The 27,430-nt window shown below is 42.9% G+C and overlaps 1 protein-coding gene across 1 annotated transcript in view; it reads right to left on the bottom strand.

Annotated features, from left to right (window-relative positions):
• Positions 1-27,430, bottom strand: part of FLT3 (fms related tyrosine kinase 3) — an 86,983-nt gene that overhangs the window by 9,243 nt on the left and 50,310 nt on the right. Inside the window, exons 10-23 of the mRNA XM_019530135.1 lie at positions 27,117-27,223; positions 25,071-25,182; positions 20,835-21,013; positions 15,314-15,417; positions 15,086-15,218; positions 14,900-15,004; positions 12,777-12,887; positions 10,820-10,973; positions 10,163-10,293; positions 8,549-8,673; positions 6,324-6,446; positions 2,956-3,067; positions 2,773-2,872; positions 746-851 (exon numbers count right to left, since the gene is read on the bottom strand). Of these exons, the coding sequence (XP_019385680.1) occupies positions 746-851; positions 2,773-2,872; positions 2,956-3,067; positions 6,324-6,446; positions 8,549-8,673; positions 10,163-10,293; positions 10,820-10,973; positions 12,777-12,887; positions 14,900-15,004; positions 15,086-15,218; positions 15,314-15,417; positions 20,835-21,013; positions 25,071-25,182; positions 27,117-27,223 (1,702 nt within the window). The remainder of the gene's footprint in view (positions 1-745; positions 852-2,772; positions 2,873-2,955; positions 3,068-6,323; positions 6,447-8,548; positions 8,674-10,162; positions 10,294-10,819; positions 10,974-12,776; positions 12,888-14,899; positions 15,005-15,085; positions 15,219-15,313; positions 15,418-20,834; positions 21,014-25,070; positions 25,183-27,116; positions 27,224-27,430) is intronic.

Below are 27,430 nucleotides of genomic sequence, written 5' to 3'. Positions count from 1 at the left end.
CTTCCGGTCCACCTATGGGTCTGCTGGGGAGTGTGATGGGGCCCCCTGGCACAGCAATCAGCTCCAGGGGGTCCCCGGGTGCCCCCAACCAGACCCAGGAGGCACCAGTTCCCGAGCCAGGGGGACACAGGGAGACGCCCCCACCCTGCGCTCCCCGTCAGACCTGGAAATGGACCAGAAGTGCTTCTGGTCCACTTCCAGGTCGGCTGCTGAGCATGCTGGGGAGCCCCCTGTGCTTCTGTGGGACACTCCATGTGCCCCAGCATCGCAGTGTTCATGAGCTGCCTCCTACCTAGAGGTATGTAGAAAAAGCATATAAAGCGGTGTCTATGTCTGAATCGCTGATTCTTTGAATCAGCATTGAATCTTCAGATTCAGATTTGGCCGAATTGAATCAGGGACAGTAATCCGAATCAACAAATCGAATCACTGTCCTTGATTCAGGCCGAATCCAAATCCTAATCAAATAGGGTCCACTTTGCACACCACTAATGCATAGGGCCATCTCACATATCCTGTGGAGCCCATGGGTCTGGAAATTCGGTAGCAGAGGTGAGGAAATTAACACTGCCACTGCTCCCCACACCCCCATATTTCCAGACCCAAAAGAGGCACTATGGACTGGATGGCAGAGCTCCACCTGGCCTGTGGGCTGGAGGTTGGGCATTGTTTGTGCACACTAACATTGCATTCAAAGTACAGATCTGCAAGTAAGAGCATTTGTCTTGTTTGCATGATTACATACCTCTCCTTCTGCATCAACCAGCTGAGAGTCCAGCAGGGAAACCAACCAGGAAAAGGAAGGCCTTTTTCTGGAGTCAAGAGCCCAGCAGGACTGCATTACAAAGTATCTACAGGAGCAAAAGAGAAGAAATATGGAGCAATTTCCACAGAAAATGTCTCCATAGACAGATACTATCTACTAGCTGCTTCTGCCTCCACTGAAATAAAATGTCATGGCCAGTCTCTTCAGGATCATTATGGAGTAAGACCTTGCAAAAGTCTTTCTGTGGTTGAAATAAGGGTCATGCAGAGTGTACTATCTTTCCAGAAATCCATAAAAGGTTATAATTGCCGCAAAAGCCCTTCAATGATTTACAGTGTAAAGAAGAAGTTCTTGTAGGAGTTTATAAGTTCCACAGAAGTCTCTGTTGGGCTCATAACAACTGTTGTAGATACACATGTAATTTCATGGACATTATCATTTCCACAGGCTGAAGATATTGCAATGTTACATGTACCTGACTTCACAGATATTAAAATGTCAATTGGCTAGCCCAAGAAACATCACAAAGTTTGCAATGTGCAGCCCAGAGTATTCTGCCCTTTCATTCATACTCTGAGCCTCAAATCTTTCTGTCTTCTTTCCTTTTTCCCTGCATTTTGTCACCTGGGAGCATGGGTGACTGGTGCCTCCTGACTTGGGGGGGAGGCAAGTGCACCTCCCCCCATGGCCAGTCATCGGCTGGGGGAGCAGGTTGCCCCATGGCCAATCCCGCCGACCCACAAGTGGCAGCAGCATGCTGCTGGTACTTCTGGGCATGCCCACTCCCCAGCTGGTGCTGTCTGGGGGAGCACCAGCACTTTTGCCTGCCCTCCCCTACCTGGGAACGCTGGCTGACAGGGGGTGCATGTGCACCCCCATGCACTCCCTACGCATTGCCACTGCCTGGGAGTCCTTTCCCCCTTGGCAGAGTTCACAGGCATGACAGATGTCTGCAGGGTGTAATCTCCATGACAACTCAGTGAGCACATCTACACATGCAATTAGTGCACATAAATGAACTCTGGAATGTATTGCTCCTGAGTTTTTTGCTCCTAGGCATGGCATTTCAATGTGCACCTGAGAGCAGATAACTGCAGAGCAATCTACTCTGGAGTTTATTTATTCACAGCATGTGGAGCCCATTCAGAACAGTCCTGGCTGGCAGGGGGCCCCAGGAGTCAGCCTGCCAGCCTGAGGCTGCTCCAGCTGGGTTCAATGTGCTGTGGAGTGACTGGCTGGGACATGAGGGTGTTTCATTGCAGGGCTAGCTGGCAGACAGCCCCTGTACTGAAGCACCCTCGTGCCCCAGCCAGCCAACTCTGTTCAGTGCTTTGCTGCCCATAAAAAACTCCACAGCAAGGTAATACGTGTATTTACAAGTACCACCCCACTGCAGAGTGTGTTAGTTTCCTTTACCCTAATATGGGTGCACAGATAGACAGCAAGACATTTATTATGGAGCTAATTAGTCAGTTCCACAGTAAACATCTAAAAAGCACCGTAGTAATTGTGTGCCTTGCCTCTTCCTCATTGCCCACACCCAAGTCCTTCTGGGTTACCATTTTCTTCTAGTACTGAAGGCTTGCTGCAACTGACCTACGTGCAATGGAGTTCAATAGGAAAAATAGAGAGAAAATTAATGAAAGCTTTATTTAATATTTCAAATGGATTTACTGTAACATCTAGTTTAAAAAAAAATAAAAGCCCTATGAATTAGCATCAAGATGCTAGAGTCATGGGGCAAGAGCTTGCTGGGAAAAGGAACCAAAAGTGTGCAATAGATTGGCCTTTTTTAACAACATGGCCTTTATTGGTGGTCACGAAGTGATAACGATTTCTGCTTCAGATCAAAAGCTACATGATCAAAGATAGATAGAGACACAATCTTGCCTTAAATCTCTTTTTCAAATAGGATGGAGGGCAACAGAACAAAATACATACAACTATTGTATTTCGAAAATAATAATAACCTTCCATCCTATGCAGTATACAAAGCACGCACTTACATTCCTTCTGTAGCATAATAAGGTTGGTCCATTTTAAAGCCACTTTGAATGAGTTTGTAGAAGTTTGCATCGACCTGAATACCAGGATAGGGGTTCACACCTGTGAAAAATATTATGGGGAAAATATTAACATAGAAGAGGCCAGTGAAAAGTAGTGCTCTTCTACTGCCTCTCAGGACATACCAAGAGAGAATATTTCCCAGAGTAATATTCCATAAGACCAGACATCACTCTTAATTGTGTATATCCTTTCAAATAAACTTTCAGGAGCCATCCATTTCACTGGTAAACGGGTCTGCACAACAAGAGAAAAAGGAAAAGCGTTAGTGTTTCCTATGAACAATGTATCCTACTCAGAGTTCTCACTACCTGCATGTAAACAAGGAAGAATAGGGGCACATTTTAAGTAGCTTCTAGGACTAGGTTAAGTAAGTAAGTAAAACTAGGGGTGACATACTGGGACACTTTTTGCTCCCTGGGAGGTATATTTTCACAGACCTCACTTGCTGATATGAGAAAGAACCCTCCCTCCTTTTCCACTATGTTTTCTGAGTGGTGTACTTGGGACTCTCCATACCTGGGAAGCTTCATTTAAACCTTCATTCTCACATTGATCAAAATAACCATGCTGGGCATTTCTAAATGTGCTGAAGTGTAGCTACTGAATTTTTATTTTCTGTCTTTACACACTGCTGTCATTGAAAGCCTCACCAATCCAGGGCCTTGACAGATAACATTTTTACAAGGGTATACATTAGATTAGTTTTATACACCAATGTAAATTACACTGGAATCAAGAGTGGACAGATGTGCAGCAATCCCAGGATAGCTACATGCAATACAGCTTTACTATTAGATCAGGAGAAGCAGGAAATAACTATTTGGTCAAGGCAAACAGGCTATGTTGGGATAAACTGCATACAGACAGCACCTACACCCTACAACTTACATGGGTGAAGTCTTGTCCTTGATTTCTCCAGGGGCCTAGTTCTATACTGCATTCCAGGAAATCATATGGGAAAGGGCTGAATGTCTGCTCCTTGTTTACACCAGTGAAAAGTGATTATACTGGTGCAATGTATTATGTGTTCAGGCTGTTAGTCTAAAATAATACACTTATAGTAAGCACTGGGCTTTTTAATTTTCTGTTTTTAGGACTGACTTCAGGTCACTGTTGATTTTGCTTCCTATGTTTAAAAAAAATCTTTGACAGAACTTGGCTTTTCTCTCCCTTTTCCTGTAACATGTGAAACAGGTGGATTGTGTAAAGTACTGAATATGACCATAGTAACATATGCAGTGACTACAACAGAGCTATACTGCTTTAACACATGTGAGCACCTGTCTGATAGCCTGCCTATTTTAATGATGCTGCTGATAATACTTAGATATTTTACACCATTTTTCATTAACCCAATCTTAAAGTGCTATGCAAAGGCGATAATATAGACTATTATTACAAATTACAAATGGTGGAAAGACAAGGCTAAGGAGCTTTGACATCTGGCTGGCATCCAAAATATGCATGGCTTCTTCAGTGCCACCAAAGCCACCTATAGTCTGAGCACTTGGGGACCAACTCCCTTGAGACCCAAGGAGGAGATCTGATCAAGGAAAGGGGAGCCAACAATGCCCTTTGGAAGGAATACTTTGAAGACCTTCTCAGTCAAGACTCTGCTGCTGATGAGAGTGTTCTTAACTCCATCCCACGACACCCAGTTGGGGATGAACTCGGAATCGCTCCAAGCTTTGATGAGGTGAGGAAAGCCATCACACAGATGAGGAACAGAAAGACATCTGGCACTGATGGAATTCCCCTTGAAATTTTAAAACAGGAAGGAGAGGAGCTCACATCCCAGGTTCACGCCTTCATTTTAAGGATCTGGAATGATGAGGAAATCCAAGATGACCTCAGGGATGCCATAATTGTGACAATCTTCAATAGAAGGAGATAAGTCCAACTGTGGAAACTACAGAGGGATCAGCTCGCTGTCCACCACAGGAAAGATCATGGTGAGAACCCTCCTGAACTATCTCCTTCCACTTGCTGAAGACCTCCTCCTGGAATCTCCATTTAGGGCATCAAGTCTCAGTGGGTTTAGGGCATCAAGAGACACAACTGACATGGTCTTCATAGATTGCCAGCTGCAGAAGAAATGCTGGGAACAACATAATCCTCTCTATGTGGCCTTCTTTGACCAGAGTGGAGCTAAACTACTGAATGGATGGTAAGTTGTTTAACCCCAGCCAATTCCAAGCCAAAACCAAGACCACCCTGACCACAATCATTGAGCTCTACTATGCTTATGATGCTGTAGTGTATGCTCACTCAGAATCAGACCTTCAGGCAATCATCAATGTCTTTACTGAATCATACAAGAAAATGGGATTGGCACTTAACATTCAGAAGACTAAGGTCCTCCACCAACAAGCTCCTAGTGAACATTCACCAGCTCTAGCTATCCAGATCCATGGTGAGACTCTGGAGAACGCTGAGTATTTCCTGTACCTCAGAAGCCATCTCTCACAGAAAGCTGACATCAGTGATGAAATCCAACATTGCCTCAAATGTCCAAGTGCAGCCTTTGGACACCTGAAGAAATGTGCATTCAAAGATTATGACATTAGATCTGAAACCAAGCTCACTGGTTTATCAAGCAGTCATGATCCCTGCCTTGCTGTGCAGAGCTATCATGGAAAAGGTACAGGAGACATCTAAAGTTGCTGGAGAGATACCATCAACATTGCCTGCAGAAGATCTTCCAAATCCAGTGGGAAGAGAGATGCATCAACATTAGTGTCCTTCTGCAAGCAAATACCACCAGTATTGAGGCAACAATCATCCAGCATTATTCATGATCATTTGTTGAGCCAGCTATGTCATCAGGGTGTCTGACTCCAGACTCCCTAAGCAACTTTTATTTTCCCAGCTCAGCCAAGGTGCATGTTCAAGAGTAGGACAGAGAAAGTGCTTCAGGGACATCCTCAAGGGCAACTTAAAAAAATGCAAATTCAATGTCAACTCATGGAAGACTATTGCCCAGGACCACCCCAAATAGAGGAAGATTCTGCTGTAGGGATCTCAGTACTATGAAACTTCATGATAACAACAAGAGATGGAAAAGCAGCAGTGGCAGAAACAGTGTGCTGTGAACCAAATAAAAACATCAAGTGCCATCCTCCCCACATGGAAACACATGTCCAAGCTGCAGTAGAGTCTGCAGGTCCTGCAATAGGCCTCATCAACCATCTTTAGATGCACAAATAAGAAAATCATGGAAGACAATCATTCTCGATTGTGCGGGATTGCCAAAGTAAGAAGTAGGTAATAATTGCATTGGCCATTCAAAATCTGATTTGGCTAACACTAAAACTAAATTTCATTTGCCAAGGACTGGAAAATTTATCAAGGAAGGTTTCTGAAGAATATGTTCAGCTATATGTATAATTACCAGCTAGATAGAACAACTGTGTATGTATTCATCAGCTAGCTATTCCTTCTTTTTAGTTCTTACAGAAATGAGAAAAAGCTAAGGCAGGCATGGGCTTACATTGCCTTTGATGATGTAGTTAGAATCATTCTCTATATCTCTGGCAAGGCCAAAGTCACATATTTTCACCACTTTTCCATGGGTCACCAATACATTCCTGGCAGCAAGGTCTCTATGGATGCACTGTAAAGAAAGAGATGGTTATTTTCATACAGTGATTTTCAACAGATAGAAGTAATTCCCCACTGTTTGTGATTTCATTCAAAAATATAAGGATGGACACCCATCCCTGCTCAAACTATTCCATGCTTATGAAAAGTGACATAACCAATTTTGCAAATCTAATAGCAAATACAATGTCTGAGCTATTGTCACATTCATTTTATGGAATGGTAACATCTGTGTATTATGAGGAATAGAAGACAGCTGTGATAAAAGTTCTGAGTGGCTTTTATGACCTAACCTATATAATTTTAGAGGAAAAAAATCCCAGCAGATGTACAATTTGACCATACATGGATTAATTTAAAACTTTACAGAAACATCAGGACATTGATACACACACCCAGATTCACACCTGCTTTCTCTGCAATAGCCAGAGCCTTCCCACTCCACTCTCCTGCCAGCAGAAGGAGCTGGAGCCTGGGTACCAGGAGACCCAGAAAGGGCTCTTTCATTAGGGAGGGACAGGGAGCTGGTTGAAGGCTGGCTGTTCCTTCTGGCATGACCCCTGCTCCCCATACACGTGACCTGCAGTAACTCATGTAGGTTCATTCACTGTGCTGTTAAATTAAACATATGCAACCCGGTTTCATGGTCCAAAGTAACCAGGGAGTTCCTAGTAACAAGGCTTCTCCAGCAGCTATGCAACCAAAGGTTTGCAGGGTGCTTGGCAGCTGTGAAACTATGAGCTGGCTCAGGGTTTCTGGGCAGAAGGTATCTACTCCAACAAATCCCACAAGATAGCAGGACTGCAGAGGATCCATGAAGCTGAAATACCAGCATCTCTTATTGGGGCAAGTTTTGCCTCATGGCCCCAGTCGCAGATTAATGTAGTCCATGTGGACAGCCATGACCCTTTAGATTCCACTTTACTCTAATTGGAGACTGATCTGTTACTGGAAATCTTCCAGGCCTAGAGTATGGCCTCTAGTTTCTCAAACCGGGAAAAGAAAAGGAAATGCAATAGGTGGAGAGGCAGTAGATACCCCTAGAGATGACAAAAAATGGTTTAAGCATGCACATGCCTTGCATTAGCACATGCAGGTTACAAAATGAGCTTTCTGGACCTTGGGAAGGGACAAGAAGATAGGAAGTGCTGTTGATAAAAAGGAGAGAAAATAGGCTCAGTACTTGTTGAGGGATATGTTTCTTCTTTCCACTGGTGCGCATCCCCTCTCCTCTCCCCCACAAAGATGGTGTGGTGCAAAATCTGGCTCCTTGCAGTTTCTACTACCTAGGCACCTGGTTTTGCCCCAGTTGAAATGGCACAGGCTAAGTTGGGTGCCTATATACATGCATTGAGGCTGCTCTGATGTGCTGTTACAGTGTGTCAGAGCAGATTAAATTGCATCTATTGGAGCATGGTAATTACTGTGCGCCAGCAGACTCTACCGTCACATGCATCAGCGTCCCTATGCTGAAAAGGGGCAGTGGGGGTGCTTTAACTAAAGCTTGTTCAACAAGCTTTAGTTAAAGCACCCCTGTTACCATACTTGAGCATGGGGACACTGATACATGTGATGGTCCAGGAGTTTTAATTATTTTGGCTCTCGGAGCTGCTCTAATTAAAGTGTCCCCCCACCCCGCCTCAAGCACGTGTAAAAATGCCCAGGGCCAGTATTACAGAGTGCTGGACTTGTCACTTGCCCTTTTTATTAGGACTAGATTGTGACCTGGATGATGCGTTGCCACAGGGGAATAAGGACTCTTATTCCTGGGCTGTTCAGTCCTTGGACCCAGACACAGCAGGCAGTGAGTGGAGAGCTAATGGGATGCTGGCTTTCCTTCTCCCCATCATGCTGGCCATGCAGCTGAAGTCTGCATGAAGCTGAGCTGTGAAGGAGATTGTAACCTGCTGCTGATGTAGGCCAAAAGCAAACAGATATGCCTTCAGAGTGAGGGGAGGTGAGGAGCCACCAGTTGGACAGCTCTGTTTTAAAACTATTAAGGAAGACACAGATTAAGCTTGTCACCGTACAGCTATATTTCTCTGGCAGCCTTTTATTAATCTACCTTATAGTTGCATTCTTTACTACCTAAACTTTTTCACAGATTTAACATACCGATTTTGACTCAAGGAACTCCATCCCTTTGGCAACCTGATATGAGAAGCAAAGGAGATCTTCAAAAGTGAGCACATTGAAGTCCTCTTCTTCATACAGTCTTCCATTGATGTATTTAATTTCATCTGCAAAAAATAACCAGACTTACTATTTCTCTTTGCTTCTTTGGCCTCTGTTTAAGAACACAGCAACATTGCCAAGCTTGGTCAGACCAATGGTCCATCTAGCCACATACCCAGTCTTCAAAAGGAGCAAGTAGTAGATGCGTTAGAGGGAGAGTATAAGGACAAGGCAGGATCAGAGTAATCCATTCCCTGCAATACTCTCCCTGGCATCAGCTATTATTGGTTTAGGGATATTAGAGGATACATCCCTGACTGTTCTTCTTAATAGGTCCCAGTGGACCTGTCCTCTATTGATTTACCTAATCCGTTTTTAAATTGGCTATACTATCTGCCTCTACAACCTCCTGTGCCAATGAGTCCCACAAGCTAAGCCATTACAGACCTATATTGTTTTCCCCTCAGCCTTCTCCTTTCCAAACAGAAGAGCCCTAGCTTTTTCAATCACTTCTGGTAAGGCACCTATGCTATACCCTGATACTCCTTACTGCCCTTCTCTGTAAAACGTCTATTTCTACTACAACCTTTTTGAGATGCAGAGACTAGAACTGCACATGGGATTCAAGATGTGGTTGCTCCATGGACTTATACAATAGCATAATTATGTTTTTCATTTTTTTTTCAATTCCTTTCTTAAAGATGCCAATATTTTACTAGCTTTTTTGGTCTCCACAGCACCTTAAGATGATGTGATTAGTGAAAGGTCTAAAGGGTCTCCAAGGTCACTTCCCTGAGTCAAAGCAGTTAGTTCAGAGACCAGCAATGTGTAAATATAGTCGAGGTTATTTTCCCCATGTGAAATATTTTGCACTTGTCATTGTTGAAACTCATTAGCTGCTGTTTTGCTCACCCACTCAATTTTGTGAGAACTTTCTGAAATTCCTCACCATCATCTTGGGATTTGCCTTCCTGGAATAATTTAGTGTTGTCTACCAATTTTGAGATTTCACCATGCACGCCTTTCTTCAGGTCTTTTATGAAAATGTTGAACAAAACCAGCCCCAACATAGGTCCTTGGAAGACCCTACTATTGAAATTCTTTCATCCAAAAAAATTACAATTTAACTTTTGTTTCATATCTTTTAACCAGTTTTCAATTATCTCCAGATGTTTTCACATTGCACTGTCAAGAATTGCAGTTACTGCCTGATGCATTCTTTCTTCCCATCCAAACATACAATGAAGGAAAAGAGACAGGAGTAGATGTCTTCAGAGTCTAGCAGCACCTTTACTATTATTTCTATTCTGGTAAATAAATGCATAAAAGTTATTTTAAGAAAAGTCCTGAGGTCCTTAATAAGCTTTACTGAGGTGACTATCAAAATTGCAATTGGTGAGAAACAGAATGTAGGACTGGATGGTATCTCATGGTCATCAAATGCAGTCCCTAAAGTTATCAGGACCCAAAGCTGTTGTCAAAACTGTAAACAATCAAATCATTGCTAAAAAGCCCGCATTGCTATTCATTCAAAATAAATGCATAATTTCTCACCTTCCTCAGAAAACATCAGCATCCCGTTTGATTCAGAGATCAGATCTAAGTCTTGGCTTGGTTGCATATCTCCAAGGCTATCAATTTTAACTGATGTAATATATGATCCATTTTTTAATGTAGTTCCCCTTCTGGAGTAGATGACACATTTTTAAAAAGTGACATAGGACAGATAAAGTAATAATCTAGAATGCAAATAACTTTATAGTGAAACATACTTAAATTACTTCCAGTTAAAACCTTTGGAACATAATTCTATCTAGCAGGACACTTCTAAATGTCATAAGTAAAACACATGACACTTGTTTTGGATTTATGACACTTTTAGAACTGCCCCCCAAAATGGAACCAACTTTCAGCTAGTTCCCTATGGAATTCCTGCAGAGACCCAAAGGTTGAACTATAGCAAATCTGGAGTCTGCAGATCAGGCTTCCTTTGTTAGATATCATTTCTCTCCTTAACCTACATTAGTTCATTTAAATTATCTGGATCCTCACATATTCACTAGTGCTGCACTGGTTTAAAACAGCTGAGAATCCTGCCCAAAGTTTTTCTTTGCAAAATCCCATGGGACACATACTTGAAGCATGCTGGATCCATGCAAGCATATGACTAATAATACATTTTTAAACTACAACTGCTGCTGAATGTTTTACCTGGAGTTTTGTTCCATGTGGAAATTCTGGTAGAAGCTAAAATTGTGCTGTTTGAAGATATCTGTCCACGTTCTGTGAAATTTCTCTCTTTTGCTCCTTAAGTAGTTCAGAAGGTCGCCATAGCAACAATATTCAAAAATCAAGTAAACTGGTCCTGAAAGAATTAACAACATGAATTTCTACTACTGTTTGGGAAACAGACGTATTTAAATAGGCCCTGCTGAAGGTCCCATGAGCCCGCATTCTCTTCTAGTCACAGGTTGAAATTAAAGAACTGAACTGTATAAAATCATTAGAAACACAGTGGAGTCATGACAATACAAGTAATAACCAAAGAAGAGAATTTGTTATCTTCACCTTTATTCCTTTTAATCTGTTCCAGTGGTTTTCAACCTTTTTAGACTCTTGGCACCCCCTAGAAAATGCCAGCTCTTCACTTTCACTCATTTTTTTTTACTACAGAAAAATAATTGAGCTGTTCTTCTGTTGTAAAGAACTCAGAACAGCTGCAACAGGTCAGAATGTTTTTAATACTATGGATTCCTGTTTGAAATCCTTGGGTTTATCTTGTGAATCATGTTTGCACATCTAACAGTGCTAACATTGTGTGGCACCCTGTGGCATCCTCAAAAGGATCTCAAGGTGCCCCAGGGTGCCACAACACCCTGACTGAGCATCACTTCTGTAATCTTATGTGTACCATTTTTCCATTTTACTTTTTCCTCCACTCTCTGCTTCATTGTCTCCTCTTTTCTTCACTCCACTCCTTTTTCTTCAGTTTTCCCCTTCCTTTCCTTTCCATTCACTCATTCAGGCTAATCTGTCAACCTTCTTGCCCTCTTGGTTTTGGCCTTCACACAGTTTTTGTACCAATTTCATGTTTTGGTCAGAGATGTTATATTTATCTATATTGTTAAATTGTTACAACCCCTAGTGTCAACACAGTTATAGTAATATAGAGGAACCTTACATCAGGACACTTCATTCTCTTTCCCTTAAAAGAGGAAGCACTTTCAGGCTACAAACAGATGTTGTTTTTATTATGAGATCAGCTGTGCAAATTAATTGAGTGGTATAGACACTGCCTGAGGCTGTTGTCCATGAAATCAGATTCCTGCTGCTCCCGCAGCTTTAGGAGACCAATCCTGTGAGACAACAGTCCCAGATGCCTGGCTCCAACCAAGGGCGTGCATCTGCAAGTGTGGATTGGGGAACCCCATGGGGTTCCCTTACTCCACAGTGTGAAATGCATGCCCCAGAATCCCCTGCTTGGGGTGGCTTAAGACCTCAGGCTGTCTAGGGCTGTTGTGATTGCACCATAATTGAAAAGACCTCCACTACTAAAGAGTACCACAAACTAATAACATAAATTGTTGTGCTCACATTTTTGGGCACTTAGGGCATGACAAGGGTTAAAAATATCTGTTTGCTTGCATGAACACAAACATTTTTCAGGTGGAACAAAGTTGATCTCTGTTTGCAACCTCAGTTTAAGCAATGTTATACCAGGACAATAGCATCCATAATAATGGTATTCTATCACTTTAACGATTGCAGTATCATTACAGTAGTATAATTTGTGTGTAGACAAATGCTTAACTTTTCTTTCATTTTATCCCTAAATCATTTTCTGCTTCTTGACTACTGCTTAGCTGAAAATTAGGGCAAAAGAGAGAAATTTGTGAGACTTAATAGGGTTCAAAAATTATGAAGTTATCTGCCAATAGCCAATTTTTGAAGTGTTTGTCTAACCTACTCAGATGCCTTCAGCAGTCTGATGATTTAGGTTTAAGTTTAGTTCTTACCTTTTTTATTTATGAAATACAAGCACAAATACACAACTATAAATTGAAGGCAGAAACCAATCTTTGCACAGAATGTAACATTATTTTGGAGAATAAAGACTGCTCCTGCAATTTGAAAAGATGTAGTTATGTTTCAACTAAGTGTTAATTACCTGACATAGTGCAAGCTCCAAGGAGATTCACAATATTTTCATGGTTTCCAATATGAGTCATCATTTTGAGCTCGGACATTAGAGCGTCTTTTTCAGAAACATCAGGTTTTTCTGCAAAGACAGCATCATAAACTTAGAAATACGTACAGCCTAGAATTTGAATCCCAATTAATATAGGTTCTTTGCAGCATTCATTTACTTTAACTTGATATGACTTAATAGACATAAAGCTAAAACTTATGGAGAACTGGCCTAATAAATATTACTTATAAAAAGTTCAAGGGGTTGGAATTTAGGTGAAAGTGATCATAAGGCAAGAAATACACGAGTGTGGCAAAATAAGGACAAATACTGAAAGAAAAAAAAAAGCAGCAGACTTCAACCAATTGGAAACAGTCCAGAGGGGAGTAACATGAATGACAAGAAACACAAAAAATAATACTTGGGAGGAAGAGTTGGAAGAGCTACATTTGGTTTAGCTAGAACAGCACAAGTTGAGTTGGGCAGTGTAACAGTCTTCCAATAAACAAAAGGCTGTTATAAAGCACATGGTTATATCATTTTTTTCCATGGCTATAGAAAAGAAGTGCTCAGCTTAGTTTGCAAAAATGGGTTTATTTAGATGATTGGAAAAATCTTTTTGACTACAACGGTATTGAAGCACTGGAACAAGCTGCTTAGGGAGGCTATGGTCTTTTTTAAGGACAACTACACTTCCATTAAGGATGGTCTATTTACAGGGACATAGGACTGATGGGGGGGAAGGGGATGTGAGGGGTTTGTGAGTCATCAAGCCTAGTCCCCTGTGTTTGCAGACAACTATTTACCCAAAGTTTTCTAAAAATCATCCTTCCAAACCCGTACGCACTACAACTGCCAGGCACAGAACTGGAAACACTAGTAAGATGTAAAAAAGAGTAGGAGAAACAAGGGCAATGCCAGTGCTGTCTCACCACAATGGCATAGGAGTAATCAATTAATGCACAATCCTAGGAAGAAGCCCATGCGCTACACTAAAGAGGGAGGCAAAAACACCCCACAATCCTCACTGGTCGGATTTGGAGATAAATTACTTCTTAGCTCCACATCTGGTGGTCAGTTTGACCTTAACCAGAAGGCTTCCAATAAGGTACCTGTGAGGTTTCTAAGAATCAGTAGAACCACTTCAGTTAAAACTCCCAGTTGCAGCCAGTGGTGTTGAAATGCTTTGGAGATAGTGGGGGTGCGGGTGGGAGGCCTCAAGCCTCTAAGACTGTGAATAGATATAACATCTGAAGTGCTTCCAAGGGTGAGCCAGACAGATGTATTTGCCCTTTGAAGTGCTCCAAAAATTGTGGAAGTGTTCTAAAAGTAACCCAAAGGAAATAAGAGCTATTTGCAAATGCTTAAAAATTCTCCAGTATCCCTCAGTGCTCTACCTACCTCTAAACCACACTTCTGTTTGCTCTGCTTCTGCTTTCTCTGAGTGCTCCCCTCATCAGAACTGGAAGACTGGAAGCCAAATGTCCTCCCCACAAGAACCCAGATTCCTGGTTTCCAGCTCTCAAAATCCCACATTCCTCTTCATGCCTGGTCTCCCAGTTTCAGCAAGGAATGCTCTGGGAGAAGGGAGGTGGAGCAGACACCAGAGCACTTGCTGACATAGGCTCCACTCCCCAGTCATGTGCATGGATGGAGAGCATGCCACTGAATGCAGCCAGGGAGATTCCAAAGTGCTCCAGCCAGGAGGTATGGCAGAGGGCTGTACATCTGAGGCCGGAGGCTGAAAATGTTCTATTTTTTATTAGAAGCTGCACTTCAAATGTTACAGCTGGTCCTACCTTCAGTATACTTGACCTTACCTTAAAGGAACAGAATGGACTAGGTGACCTCAGGAGGTTCCTTTCAGCTTAGATTGCTATAATTTATATTATACTACAAGTTTGCCTAGCCTAACCCCACATATTTAATACAACTTCATTGAATTACCTTATGGAAGAGAGATCAAATCTCCCTCAATGTGCAAGGTTACTGAGAAGAGTGACCTGACTGAAAAGTCAGAAGTTGAGGCAGAAGGTCTGTTTTTGCCTTGAAACACAAACACTAAACTGCTGCTTGGGAGAAGTATCTGGCATTTACTGTACCTTTAAGCATTTTGACTGCAACCTGGACTGAATCTCCCGTTTTTCTTATTCCATAAGCTGTAGCGTTCATCACTTTTCCAAAGGCACCAGATCCGAGTACTTGCCCTACAAGACAACTTTAGCTGATATGATTTCCAGTTGGGTGCAATGAAAACTGAAAGTATGTCTTCATAACAGATTGCTCACCAAATTCCAGATTTTCTCTTGGAAACTCCCATTTGGGATCATACTCAAATATACTGAAATCTATGTAGATGTATTCATTATCAGAGGGGCCAACCATCTGTATCATCTGTAGTTGGCTTTCATATTTCAATTGCTTTGGAGATGAAAAATACATGGCATTAGTCCAACAGAAAACATGGTTATGCAGAGTGGGTGGGTAGAGAGCAAACATTTAAGTTTAGTTTTTACCTTTTTGTATTTATGAAAAATAATAATGGAGGCAAATATAAATGGAAGGCAGAATCCAAACGCTGCATAGACTGCAACATTATCTTGGAGAGCAAAGACAGCTCCTGCAATTTGAAGATACATGTTATTATGCAATGAGTTTGAATTGTGTGTAAATCTCCCACAGTTTTATTATCTCAACTATTTCCATTCCTTTTTGGCCTGAGATTTGGTAGGGAGAATTGCAAGTGGTCAGCAGCTCTCATGTTCTTACATCACAGCATGTAAATACGAACTTTTTGCATGTGGAATGAATCACTACCAAGTGAAGCAGAGTGCTGAGGGGTGAAGGAGAGTTTAGGTGGCACAAATTTTGTGGAGGTGGAGCTGCAGGAATACCTATTTCTCCCTCTTCTGCAGCCTTTCTGTTTTGGGGAAGTCTCTTTAAGCAGCCACAGCCAGAGAGAGTCCCTGGCAATGAAACTAGGCTGCCAAGGTGCATAGGGAATGCTGGGAGCCAGCCGCCAAAGTTATCCCACTGAACACCCCCTCAGGTTTTGCAGTAGGTACTCTGACCTCTTCCATGTGGGACTGATGTCAGTGGACTCTAGGCACATCTACACATGCATTTACTCCATCTTAGATGTACTGTGTAGTAAGCTACTGCACATTAGGAATGTCTACATGTGAATTTACATGCACCTAAATTTAATGCGCATTATCCTAAGGTCCATTAAGGCACACATCTCCATGTGGATGCTTTAAGGTGCCTTAACACAGCTTGCTGGGCAGCCTGCCCTGGTCAGCAAACTGGACAGCCCCTGGAAGCTCAGGGCAGCATAGCCAGGCAGTGCAGCCCAGCTCTGGCCACGAGGGGACGGGGGGGTCAGAGCCTCCAGTGGCCCTGCACACAGTCAGCTTGACCTCAGTCCCAGCCCCAGCTCTCACCCCCTCCCCATGTTCTTATCTCCCCAGCTTCAGACAACAGCAAGCTGAAACCAAGCTTGTGGGACCTCACACAGCCACTGGGCACCACCAAGAAGACACGGCACGTGCTGTTTTGGGCATTGCAGCACAGGCAGGGCCTTTGCTAGTGGGTCCCCTGCACCTACCCCCCTGCGGTGGATTAGCTGGCTGGCCTCCTGCATGGGCTGAGCTGTGTAGAGTCCCCCAGGAGCTGATGACACATCTCCCACCTGCACTGCCTGGCACAGAAACCAGGTGCTTGCCTGGGATGGAGGTAGGAGGAGCAGAGAAAGCCATGCTGAGTGCTGAGGGCAGACACAGTCCCAGCCCACCTGCTGTCCCAGGTGGGAGTCCCAGTTCAGACTTCTAAGGGCTCCTGAATCCCAGGCAGGCACCAAGGCATTCCACCTCTTCAGGGATGCATTGCCTGGCTAGCAAACCCACCCCGATGGAGAGGCCAGGGAGGGGGGAGCCACTGTCAAAGGCCCTGCCCACACTGTACTGACCCCTTCCCCTGCAGGTAGTCATGGGGAGGCCTGTCTCTTGTGCTTTGAAAGGAGCCCTCGTGCCTCCTGCCCCCTCCGCCAACTTACCACACACTAACAGAGACTGCTGCTGCAAGAAATGCCACTCCAGCTCTAGTGGCTGCGCCTTGCAGAACAGAACCTGCTGCATCGTCTTCTTGGTGGTACCTGGCAGCAGTGCAGGACCCCATGGGCTCAGCTCCAGCCCACTCAGTCATATAGCATTAAGGTGCCTTACAATGTCTATATGTGGATTACTGTGCCTTAACTAATCATGCCTAAATTTGATACTTGCTTTATGCAGGTATTGAGTTTAGGTATGATTAGCCTAAACTTGCCATTTTTAAGGCACATTATGGTACACATGTATAGACCTGTGCCCTTAGTGTGCCTTAAAAATGACTACTGCACCTTAAATCACAACATGTAGATGTGCCCAGTACAGGACAGTCTCCAGCTACCTCCAGGCTACATGTGCTTCCCTGTGCAGCCTGGGGCTGGCTGAGAACTGTCTTAGTCAGGGGCAGGAACTTCCCCATGCAGGGAGCTCCCAGCCCCTGCTCCACAATCACAATTGCAATCACAGAGTGGGGGCTAGGGAGCTTGTTCCCTGCCCAGCTCTGCAAGTGTGCAGCTGTGGGGGGGAGCAGGCTGGGGAGCTTGCTGCCCCTCCAGCTCCCTGCTCACAGAGCTGGCAGGGAACAAATTCTCCAGCCTGTTCCACCCCCCAGCTCTGTAGTCAAAGAGCTGGACAGGAAACAAGCTCCCTGTCCCCTGCTTGCTGGGAGCTCCCAGTGCCAGCTCCATGACCACAGAGCTGCTGCTGGGAGATATGTATCTCCCAGCCTGAGCCCCACAGTTCTGGGGCTTGGAAGACCCTTATCTCCCAGTCTGAGTCCCCCAGTTGTGGGGCTCAGGCTGGGAGGTAAGGGTCTCCTAGCCTGAGCCTCAAGATCAGGGCCCTGTGGTCATGAAACCACCCACTGCTGTGAGACAAGGGTCTCCCAGCCCCCCACTCCCTGATCATGATGGTGGAGCAGAAGGTGGGAGATCCTTATCTCCCAGCCTCTACTCTGGCATCATGATCTGGGAGCAGGGGGCTTGGAGCAAACTGCTTCCAGGGCAGGGGGACATAGTTCTTGCCCGAGCTCTCGTGGCGGAGCCCACCCCAGCAGCAGGTAGCTCCTGGGAGCAGGAAGCTATTTCCTGCCCCTCGTGGATGGCTGACTGAGCAGATTTGGCTCCCATCCAACCATTTACATGAGCACTGCAGTGCTGATACTAATACCAAGTAAATGTGCTACTTCCATTTGCAGGTAGCAAATTTACTTTGGGTTAGGGAGATATATTGTGAAGTAAGCATGTCCATGTGTCAACCCATATGCTTACTTCACAGTAACCTATGCTAATTTTCTGCTAAGTGTCTCATGTAGATGTGCCCTCTGAGTAGGAATTCCAGGAAGGGACTGTAACAGAGCAGTCTGGCCCTTTAAGAGGGGATGGATGGCCGTGTTGTAGAAGCCCAGCTGCAGGTAGCTACCTAGTCAGGGAGTACCCTCCAGCAGCTAAGAGCCCAGAGGAGAGCAAAGAGTGAGGAACTTGAGAAAGAAGTAGTTTGTTTCCAGGAGGCAGACGAGAAATCATATAAGCTTGCTATAAGGAAGAAGCCAGATCTAAAGGGTTTCTCTTATGGTCTGGAGAAAATCTAAATGTTGTTTTTTGCTCATTTATTTGTTTGTTTGGTGTGAAGACTATTTCTCTTGTTAGGAGAACTGGCTGAGGGGCTTCCAATGGAGCAAAGCCAGCCTGTAGGATAACAGGCACACCAACCTGCTTACAAGGACCTTCATGGATATTTCTCTTCCTTCTTGTCCCCCCGCCTCTGTGGGACATCCTATTTCTATTCAAAAAGTAAACATCACATGAACCTTTAGATCTATTTAGACCATTGTTCAGGTAGATCTAATTATGTTATGGGTATCTGATCTATGAAAGGCTAAGAACAAGAAGTCAAACAATTAGATATTTCTAACTTAACTGTATAACCCACCCAAACACCCAATATTAAAAAGGCACTTGTTAACTTAGGATTCATTGTACAAAACCTGGCCAGAGTACTGCTCTGCTAATTGACAGTAATGGTTCTTGCCTATCAAGACCATAAATTCCAAAACAATTAGGGCTACCTCTCTCATCATATAGATGAATACCCGATTGCTAGGGCTGTGCGAAGCTTCGGTCTCTGATTCGATTTAGCAGAGGTTTGGTCTGATCTGGCGGCTGAATCTCCAAATCCAAATTGAATCAGAGGACCCTTTAATCTCTCTGAATTAAATCAGAGATTTGGAGAGATTTGAAAAGATTTGGCGATTCAGACATAAACACAGCTTTAAATGTTTTTCTACATACCTCTAGGTAGCAGGCAGTTCATGAACGGTGCAATGCTGGGGCACATGGAGTGTCCCACAGAAGCACGGCAGCTCCCCAGCACACTTGGCAGCAGACCTGGAAGTGGACCAGAAGCACTTCCAGTCCACTTCTGGGTCCGCAGGGGAGCTTGCTGGGGTCCGGCCCTGTGCTCGCCCAGCTCAGCAACTGCTGCCTCCTGGGTCTGGGGGGCACCTGGGGTCCCCCTGCAATCGATTGCTGAGCCAGGGAGGATGCAGGGGGACCCCCAGCATGCTCCCCAGTGGACCCAGAAGTGGACCAAAAGTAATTCCAGTTCACTTCCGGATTTGCTGCTGAGCATGTGGAGGGCCCCTCCCACACTCCTGTGGGACACTCCATGAGCCCCAGCGATCATGAGCCATGTCTGGTACCTTGAGGTAAGTAGAAAAAACATTTAAAGTTGTCTCCATGTCTGAATCACTGATTCTCTGGATCAGTATCTAATCTTCAGATTTGGATTCAGCTGAATCAAATCAGGGACAGTGATCTGAATCAACGAATCGAATCACTGTCTCTGATCCAGGCCAAATCTGAATCCGAATCAAATAGGCCCTGCTTCGCACACCCCTACTGATTGCACATTCAGAAGAGTAACAACGGCATTCAGTGCATATCACTGGGTTCCAGCCTTTTATGGAACGGTGTACTCTAGTATAAAATGTCAACTAAGCTATGAGTATGTTACAATCAGCCACTCAGGCTGGGTGCCATAAAAAGGGAAAACAATACCATATTGAGAAATAGTATTAAAATCTGAAATTCCTGCCTCTTCCTTGCTATACTTTTATGATTCTAGAAATGCTCAACTTATACAAAGCCTTTCTAACAAATGGACTGCCTTTGCTATGATTTCTTTCTTCTCAGCTTCTGCTCTTTTCTCAATAGCTGTTACATGTCTCTGAAGGCCAGGAATCAACAATTTCCATATCCTGTTTAAGATTTTATAATCTGAGGCATAATGAATCCATCAATTATAGTCCACTCTTATGAAGACATCACCTTGTCTCTGCAAGACAAGGGAAATCCTTATGCTCAGACTGAATAATCCAAATATTGGGTACTTTGTAACACTTCCTAAATAATGTTCTAAGTATTCTGTTGCTTACGTATTTTTCCATATGGAAAAGATATGGGCTATGAATCTTGTCTCAGAAAAAATAACAGAACAGAGAAAGACCTCACAGACATGTTGTATTCTTCTATGCAGTCATACATAGAAGGTCTTGCATGTTGCTTTATACAAAGGGAAAGTTTTCAGGTGGAGATTATTGACAAGATTAAAGAAAAGACCTACAGCACCTTGGGCCTTGATTCAGCAGGACCCTATCTAGCAGCACTCCCACTGATTTTCACGACAGAGGAGTCCACTTTGGATTTGGTCCCTAACACCCAATCATTAAACTTAAGAAAAAGATTTTGCCAGAAGAGATGCATGTTTTACCCACAATTCCACACAGTAACATGTGTAACCCTCAATTCTATCTGTTAGGAATACTGTATTGTGAACCAGCTGTCCAGATAAATGGTATAGGAGAGTCTTCCCTCACCACCACCCCAGTCTTTAACTAATTAGCTTGAGATTGTCTGCAATAACTGTAGAGTACCTTGCCGGTTAACAAAAACCTTCTCACAGGAGGAGCCAACAGAATTGTTCGCACAGCACTCAACAGAGAAGCCTGTTACTGTGTCCTCTAAATCTAGCGTGCTGCTTGAAATCCAGGACCCCAAACTTCTCTGTTCAGGTATGACATTCGAAATGCCTTCTGTGATTTCTTCCGTGCAACTGAAAAGAAGGGAATCTGACTGTGATTTGACATCTTACACCAGTTTTGTGGGGGCTAAGGAATGGGAAGGGTCTGCTCTCTGTGTCAGAAGAAGATTGCTGGCCTTGAGTTTTACTGTATTTGTCGCTGGATGTAGAAAGGCTCAGGGTAGTTGCTGGTATCATTGTCTATGTGATTGTAATTTTAACTGTGTTAAAAGACGCCAAGAGCTAAGGATGAAGAACTTTTGTGTATTATGGATCAGGTTTCAACTGCTAGAAGTGAACTGAATTCTGCTGATTTCAGGGGGGCCACAGCAGTTCATATCCACTGATAATCTTGCCTTCTGAATCTCGATGAAATAAACAGAAGGGAAATTATCCAGATTCTATTTTAGGCTCGCTCTCTAAGATTCACCTTTAACTCCTCCCTCCTCAACTCTGCTCACTAATCCCTTTCCATTAGAACTACTGCAGATGCTCTGAACTTCTGAGCTTCAAAAGAGCTGCCATTTGAAACCAAGAACTTTCATAAAAAAAAAAATTTTAAAAAAATCACTTTTTTCTTTTAGTGTATTCACTCCAAAATTATATTGGTATGATATTATACTGTGTGTGCAGTATATATATAAAAATTTGGATCCATACATATTTTTGTACTTTAGGAGAGAGCAGAGCGACAGCTTTTCATAGAACACATGATTAGGCCTCTCCACATGGCATATAAGGTACGGGGGTGTGTGTGTGTGTGTGTGTGTGTGTGCGCGTGTGTGTGTGTGTGTTAGGGCTGTGCAAAGCTTCAGGTACTGATTTGATTCAGAGGAGATTTGGCCCGATTTGGTGCCTGAATCTCCAAATCCGAATCAAAATCAGGGGATGAATTAAAAGATCCAAATCAATTCAAAGCTCTCCAAATAGATTTGGAAAAGATTTGGAGAGCTTTGACAATTTGGGCAGTCCCTGCTTGCTGCCACAGAGAGCTGGACTCCATGCTGGTAAGTAAGGGTGGTGGAGGGGGGGAAAGGACCATAGGGGACGCCTGCCAAGCCCCATCCCTTGCCTGCTTCCCCTGTCCTCCCAAGTGCCCCCAACCCCTGCTCGCTCTCCCAGCCCCCTCCATGGCTGCCCGCCCACCCCACCTCCCAGCCTTTTAAACTCCAGCCCCCTGCCCCTGGACTCACTGGCTGCTGCAGCAGCCTCGGGGCTTCCGGAGGCTCATGGTAGAACCCCCATGCAGTGTGGGGTAGTGGGGGGCAGCAGGGACCCCCCCCCCACTGGACAGGAGTGGGTGAGTCAGGGCTTTTTGTTTTTTTTAAAGGGCCAGGAGCTGGGGTGGGGGAAGGGGGTCATGGCAGAGCCCCTCCTGCAGCTTGGGGAAGGGGGGTGGTATCAGGGATTGCCCCTCCACCTGGCAGCAGCCAGTAAATGGGGGCTTTTTTTCCCCCCAAAAGAGCCGGGAGCTGGGCCAGGCAGGGGTGGGAGAGCGGGTGGGGGATGAGACCTGTGCGATTTGGAGGTTCAGCTGATTTGACAGAAGCTAAATCTCCAAATCAGATTTGGCCGAAATCAATTCAAGACAGTGGTTCAAATCACCGAATCGAATCACTGTCCCCTAAATTGGCCAAATCCAGATCCAAAGCAAATACCAGCTGCTTTGCACAGGCCTAATTATATAACACATATACACACCAGTATATGGAAATAGTCACTCTTGACTACCGTATTTAAGCAAAACAAAAAGGGATTTTGTACTTTAGGAGAGAGTAGACCGACAAGTGTTCAGGCCTCCGCAAATAACTGATTGTTCAGGTCAGCTACTGAACTGAAAGATCATAAAAATTATACTTGGTTTAGCCTGAACCAGGTCTTTGCTTTTTAATCAGTCAAATAAAGAACTCATGTAACTTGACACAAAACATTTAGCTTGATCAGAAACAGAAGCTTTCATGTTTGACGTTCACAGAAAGAGTGAAGGAAAAGAAGAGACTCACAAAACCTCAGGGGCAGAAGGAGGAGTCTTTGTTTTACTTTATATCTCAGTCATTAGAGTATTCACCCAAGCTATGGGAAAGTGCACTAACCACCATGTTCTCAGAAATCCTAGTTGGGATCTTCTCACTCTTTCCTACTGACCCTGTTTCACCATGTATAAATATTTAATTATTCACTGGACCAGGGACTGGGACCCAGGTGCAAGTGCCCTAACCCTCAGGCTACAAGGTAGTTCCACAGTTTCTCCCACCAGAGCTATTCTACTTTGTATAGATTATTTAAATTGTTATGGTGCGTGTCTACACAGGACACCACTGCACAGCTGTTACTTGCTAATACAAGTACTAAATAAATGCACAGTATGTGGATACCTTTAAGAATGTTATCTATAAGTTGTTACATTGGTCTGGGGATTGCAGGAGAGAAGGGCAGATCAGTAGGCTAAGAAGGCTCTCTGAATAAACAAGCTTTATCAACTTCTTGGTCTTTTGAAAATAACACAGCAAGTACTAAATAAATGCACGCTAACTGTAATTACCGTACAGTAGCACCAGTGAGCATCTTTTAGGTGACACTATGGTGCAGTAGCCTAATAATACTGCACAGTAGCGTATTAGCATTGTCCATGCTGTGACACGCTACTGCTCAGTATTTTTCAGCTACTGAACAGTCAGCGTCTCATGTAGAAATGCTCACTGAGAAACTGATCACAAATGTAAGAATGGCACCCTCTAATGAGTAAAACTCTCCTGGCAGGTGGGAGACCTGAGTTTTAGATCCTTCTCTACTGAATATTTACTTCAGTAGAAAAGAAACTGTGACAAAAATGCAACCATGACAACAAGAGAAAGGGAAAGCATGCTTCCACCAACTTCCCAACTCCCCTATAGTTATATGATCAGTGTTGTTGCCTAGGAGGTGGAAGATGCCAGTTCAAATCCCTTCAGGCAGTTTATGTATTTGAACCAATGTCTCCTATATCCTAAGTGACTGGTGAACAACTAAGTAAAAGGTGAAGCCCCTCTTCTTTGGCAGTTTTGTGAATCGAACCCTGAAAATGTTTTTCATTCCAAACTACCTTGGTATGAAAACTGGATCCAAATACATTAATAACTTTGGGATGACAAAAGATGGCATGTTTAATGAATTTGCTGTTTGCCAAAAAAAAAAAATAATAATAATAATTATATATCACCCAGATTTATATACAAGTCCCTTAAAGACAAAAAAGTGTTTCCATAACATTGGGTTCCACAATTACAGCATTTTACTTATTGAAAGCTACATTGAATGTTTTAAATACACTAGTTATATGATGTCTTTACTTTCTGATTTTTGTACAAATAGTTATTTGGAAGAGTGGGATTTAACTCTGAAAACGCAAGTTTAGGAAAGTTGTCCAAATACTTTTAAAACTTTTTAAACACACTTAGTCTTAGCCATAAAATGTCATGACTATATTTGACAGGTTATGATGCATGTAGGATTATTAGATTATACATTCATAATCTCAGTTTCTTGGAATTTGCAATGTAATTACTACACATTTCAAGATTCACCTGTTCTCTTGGAGATTTAGGCTTAATTCACTGCCTAGTTAAGTAACTGAAGGCTATGACTGACTTTATTGGGCACTAGATCAGATCCTTAAATGTACTTCAAAGTACTGAAATTATTAGGCTGTTCAAAGAAACTCTTAGCACTTTCAGGTATTCCCTGATGTATTCACCTGTCCTGACAAATTGATGGACCAAGAAGAACTTATACATGAACTAATATTTAGTTTGTGTGCAGTTAAATAAATCTCTAACTACTAATATAAACCCACCTGTGTTTATTCACAAAGAGCTTCATATATACATTATTGTGGATTAGATGTTTTCCCATCAAAAAAAAAAAAAAAAAATCTCTCATTGACTTAAGTAGATTTGATTAATCTCTATGCTGGGCTCCCATTTATTATTTTACAAGTACCTAAGAGTGCATTTTGCAGTTTTCTAATCACTGGCTAGTCTATATTTTAACCAAAGAAGTGTCATAGAAAAGTTCACTGCTATCAACAGGAGAGAAAAATGTTACTATTTACTTAGAAGGATCAGGCTCCAGGCAGTTTCTCCAGGTCCAAGACGATGCAGGGTAACTTTCAGAGGTGCAAGAAATATCTCTGGATGTTGAATATATCATTATCTCAGGCACCCCTGCAACAAATATGCAATCAAGTTTTCAACAATACTTTAGTCAATAATTCATGAGGGATGGTAGAGGATTAGCCATATCAAAAAGGACCAAAAGCTGCTCATGCATTTATAAGGTGCTCCAATTCCAAAGGCTTTCCATATGTATTCAAGAAGTACATTTCATATTGTAGTTATTACATATTGTTGTTATTATTACTATTACTACTAATACTTCTACTTTACCAGACAAAAGTCAAGGCATGTAACTGAACCAATATCTCATAGTTAATCAGTAGCAGAGGCAGAATTTGGATCTGGGACTCAGAAAAAAGACCCAAATTGTGACTGCCCCACTTTCAAAAACTCTCATTAAAGACCATTTTATTGTAGGTTATTACGTGGTTCCAAGACAGCACTAACATGTAGCGCAGGCCTGATTCCTGAGCATTCTAATACTATAAAAGCCTAAGTCCATCCATCTGTCCATATTGCTTTATTTGCGCTCGGATTGGCTGACGGAAACAGCCAGAGTACTCCAAGTGTGGGGGAGTGCCACCATGATTCCAAAGCAGTGCTGAGGACCCAACAGGGGAAGTTAAGGCCAGCCCATGCCACTTCCTGCAAGCTGTGCCGAAAACCAGACGGGGGGTGGGCGAGCCGAGGCCAGTAGTGCCAGCCTCGACTTCCCAACCCCACTGCCTGCAAGAGGCAGAGCAGCGGCAGCATAGGGTGTTAGGTGGCAGCACTCCATCCCAGCCCCCGCCTCCCCGCCGCAATCATTTTTGATGGGCAATTGGCTAGCGTTCAATAAAAAAAAAATATGTATATGAGGGTGTGTGTGTGTGTGTGTGTGTGTGTGTGTGTGTGTGTGTGTGCGTGTGTGTAAAAATACAGATTAATGGAAGTGCAACACTGAAACATACTTAATATTCAAGGATTTAGCCATGATTTCATTAACTCAGTAACAGCATCAAGTACAAGAAACTACAAGCAGATTATTGTAAATTACACCAAATGAGTGAAATTTAATCATATAACTCCTTCCAAATATCAAGTTTTTGGTTTATTCAAAGTCCTGCTTTATTTTGCTTCTTTGAAGTAATGTATTTATATATCAGTTAGGACACAGCCTTTGAAAGTCTTTGTGGTTTTCCTAAGAAATTTTTATTTTCTGGGTACATGATTCATGTCTCCATTTTTTACTTCTGTGCTTGTGACATGTTAAAGGAAGGACTTCTTTGTTAAAGGATAATTTCTTGTTCAGATATTATAACTAGGAGATTTTAGGTGTTTTCCATTTGGGTTTCATAAAGGTTGGAAGCCTGAATCTCTTCAAACTTACCCCATTCTAAATCAAGGGAACCTCTATTAAAATCTGTAGAAGAGTGGTACAAAGCAAATTGAGATTACAAGTAAACTGGATGCAGAGAACACTGAGTAGGAAGTGGGTAGGATGGGATAGCCACAGCTGCCCAGCAGGAGAGAGAGAGTTACAAGTTTGGAAATGACATTAAAGGATATGGGGAACTCTCCTAGGAGTGAGGCAGGGGAGTACGAGTGGGTAGAGATGGAAGGAAATTTAAAAACCTTGTTTGTTTGTTTTTTTTAAATGGGGGTAGTGAATGTGGGTTGGGAAGCCATATTGGTTGTCCTGTCCCCCTTCCTATCCTCCCCTGCCAACTGAGGTCATTAGCAAAATAGTCTTGGCTAAATCTTAAATTTCCAAAACCCCATCCTTTTTAAGGTAGGTTTGCTTTACAGTCTTATACAGTCTATTTTCCATCTAGTTATAGAGCATTCTTGAATATTTCGAAAATTCCAGATTCAAAAAGGGGACGTATGATATAATACATTGGTACATATACTTAAAGGAGTATATGAAAGAAGGGAGGGGGAAAATACCTATAAGATGAATTTTCATCCATGATTTTACCAAACATGCATTTTTTACTTACTTCTCACACACAATGTTAATGTTTTCTCTACATGTGTATCATCATTTTCAGCATAGAATACATATTTCCCTGACTGATATTGGTGATCACAGAACCTGGAAGAAATGCTGTAGATAAAAGTGATAAAAAGTATTATTTAAGCATATTTATAGATTAGGTGTATTATTAGATGCATTTAGGATTCAACTATGTGTGCGTGTGTATACACACTGAGCAGTTAAGAATCCAATATATTTTTCTGATTAAACATAAATAAGAACACAATCCAGAAATATTTAAGTTCCCTATATTTGCCATGTCTGTACCAAACATAC

Source organism: Crocodylus porosus, unplaced genomic scaffold (assembly GCF_001723895.1).
Source record: "Crocodylus porosus isolate Cpor-Errol unplaced genomic scaffold, CroPor_comp1, whole genome shotgun sequence".
NCBI lineage: Eukaryota > Metazoa > Chordata > Crocodylia > Crocodylidae > Crocodylus > Crocodylus porosus.
The sequence above is the reverse complement of the archived record's forward strand: the minus strand, read 5'-3'. Positions and strand labels throughout refer to the sequence as shown.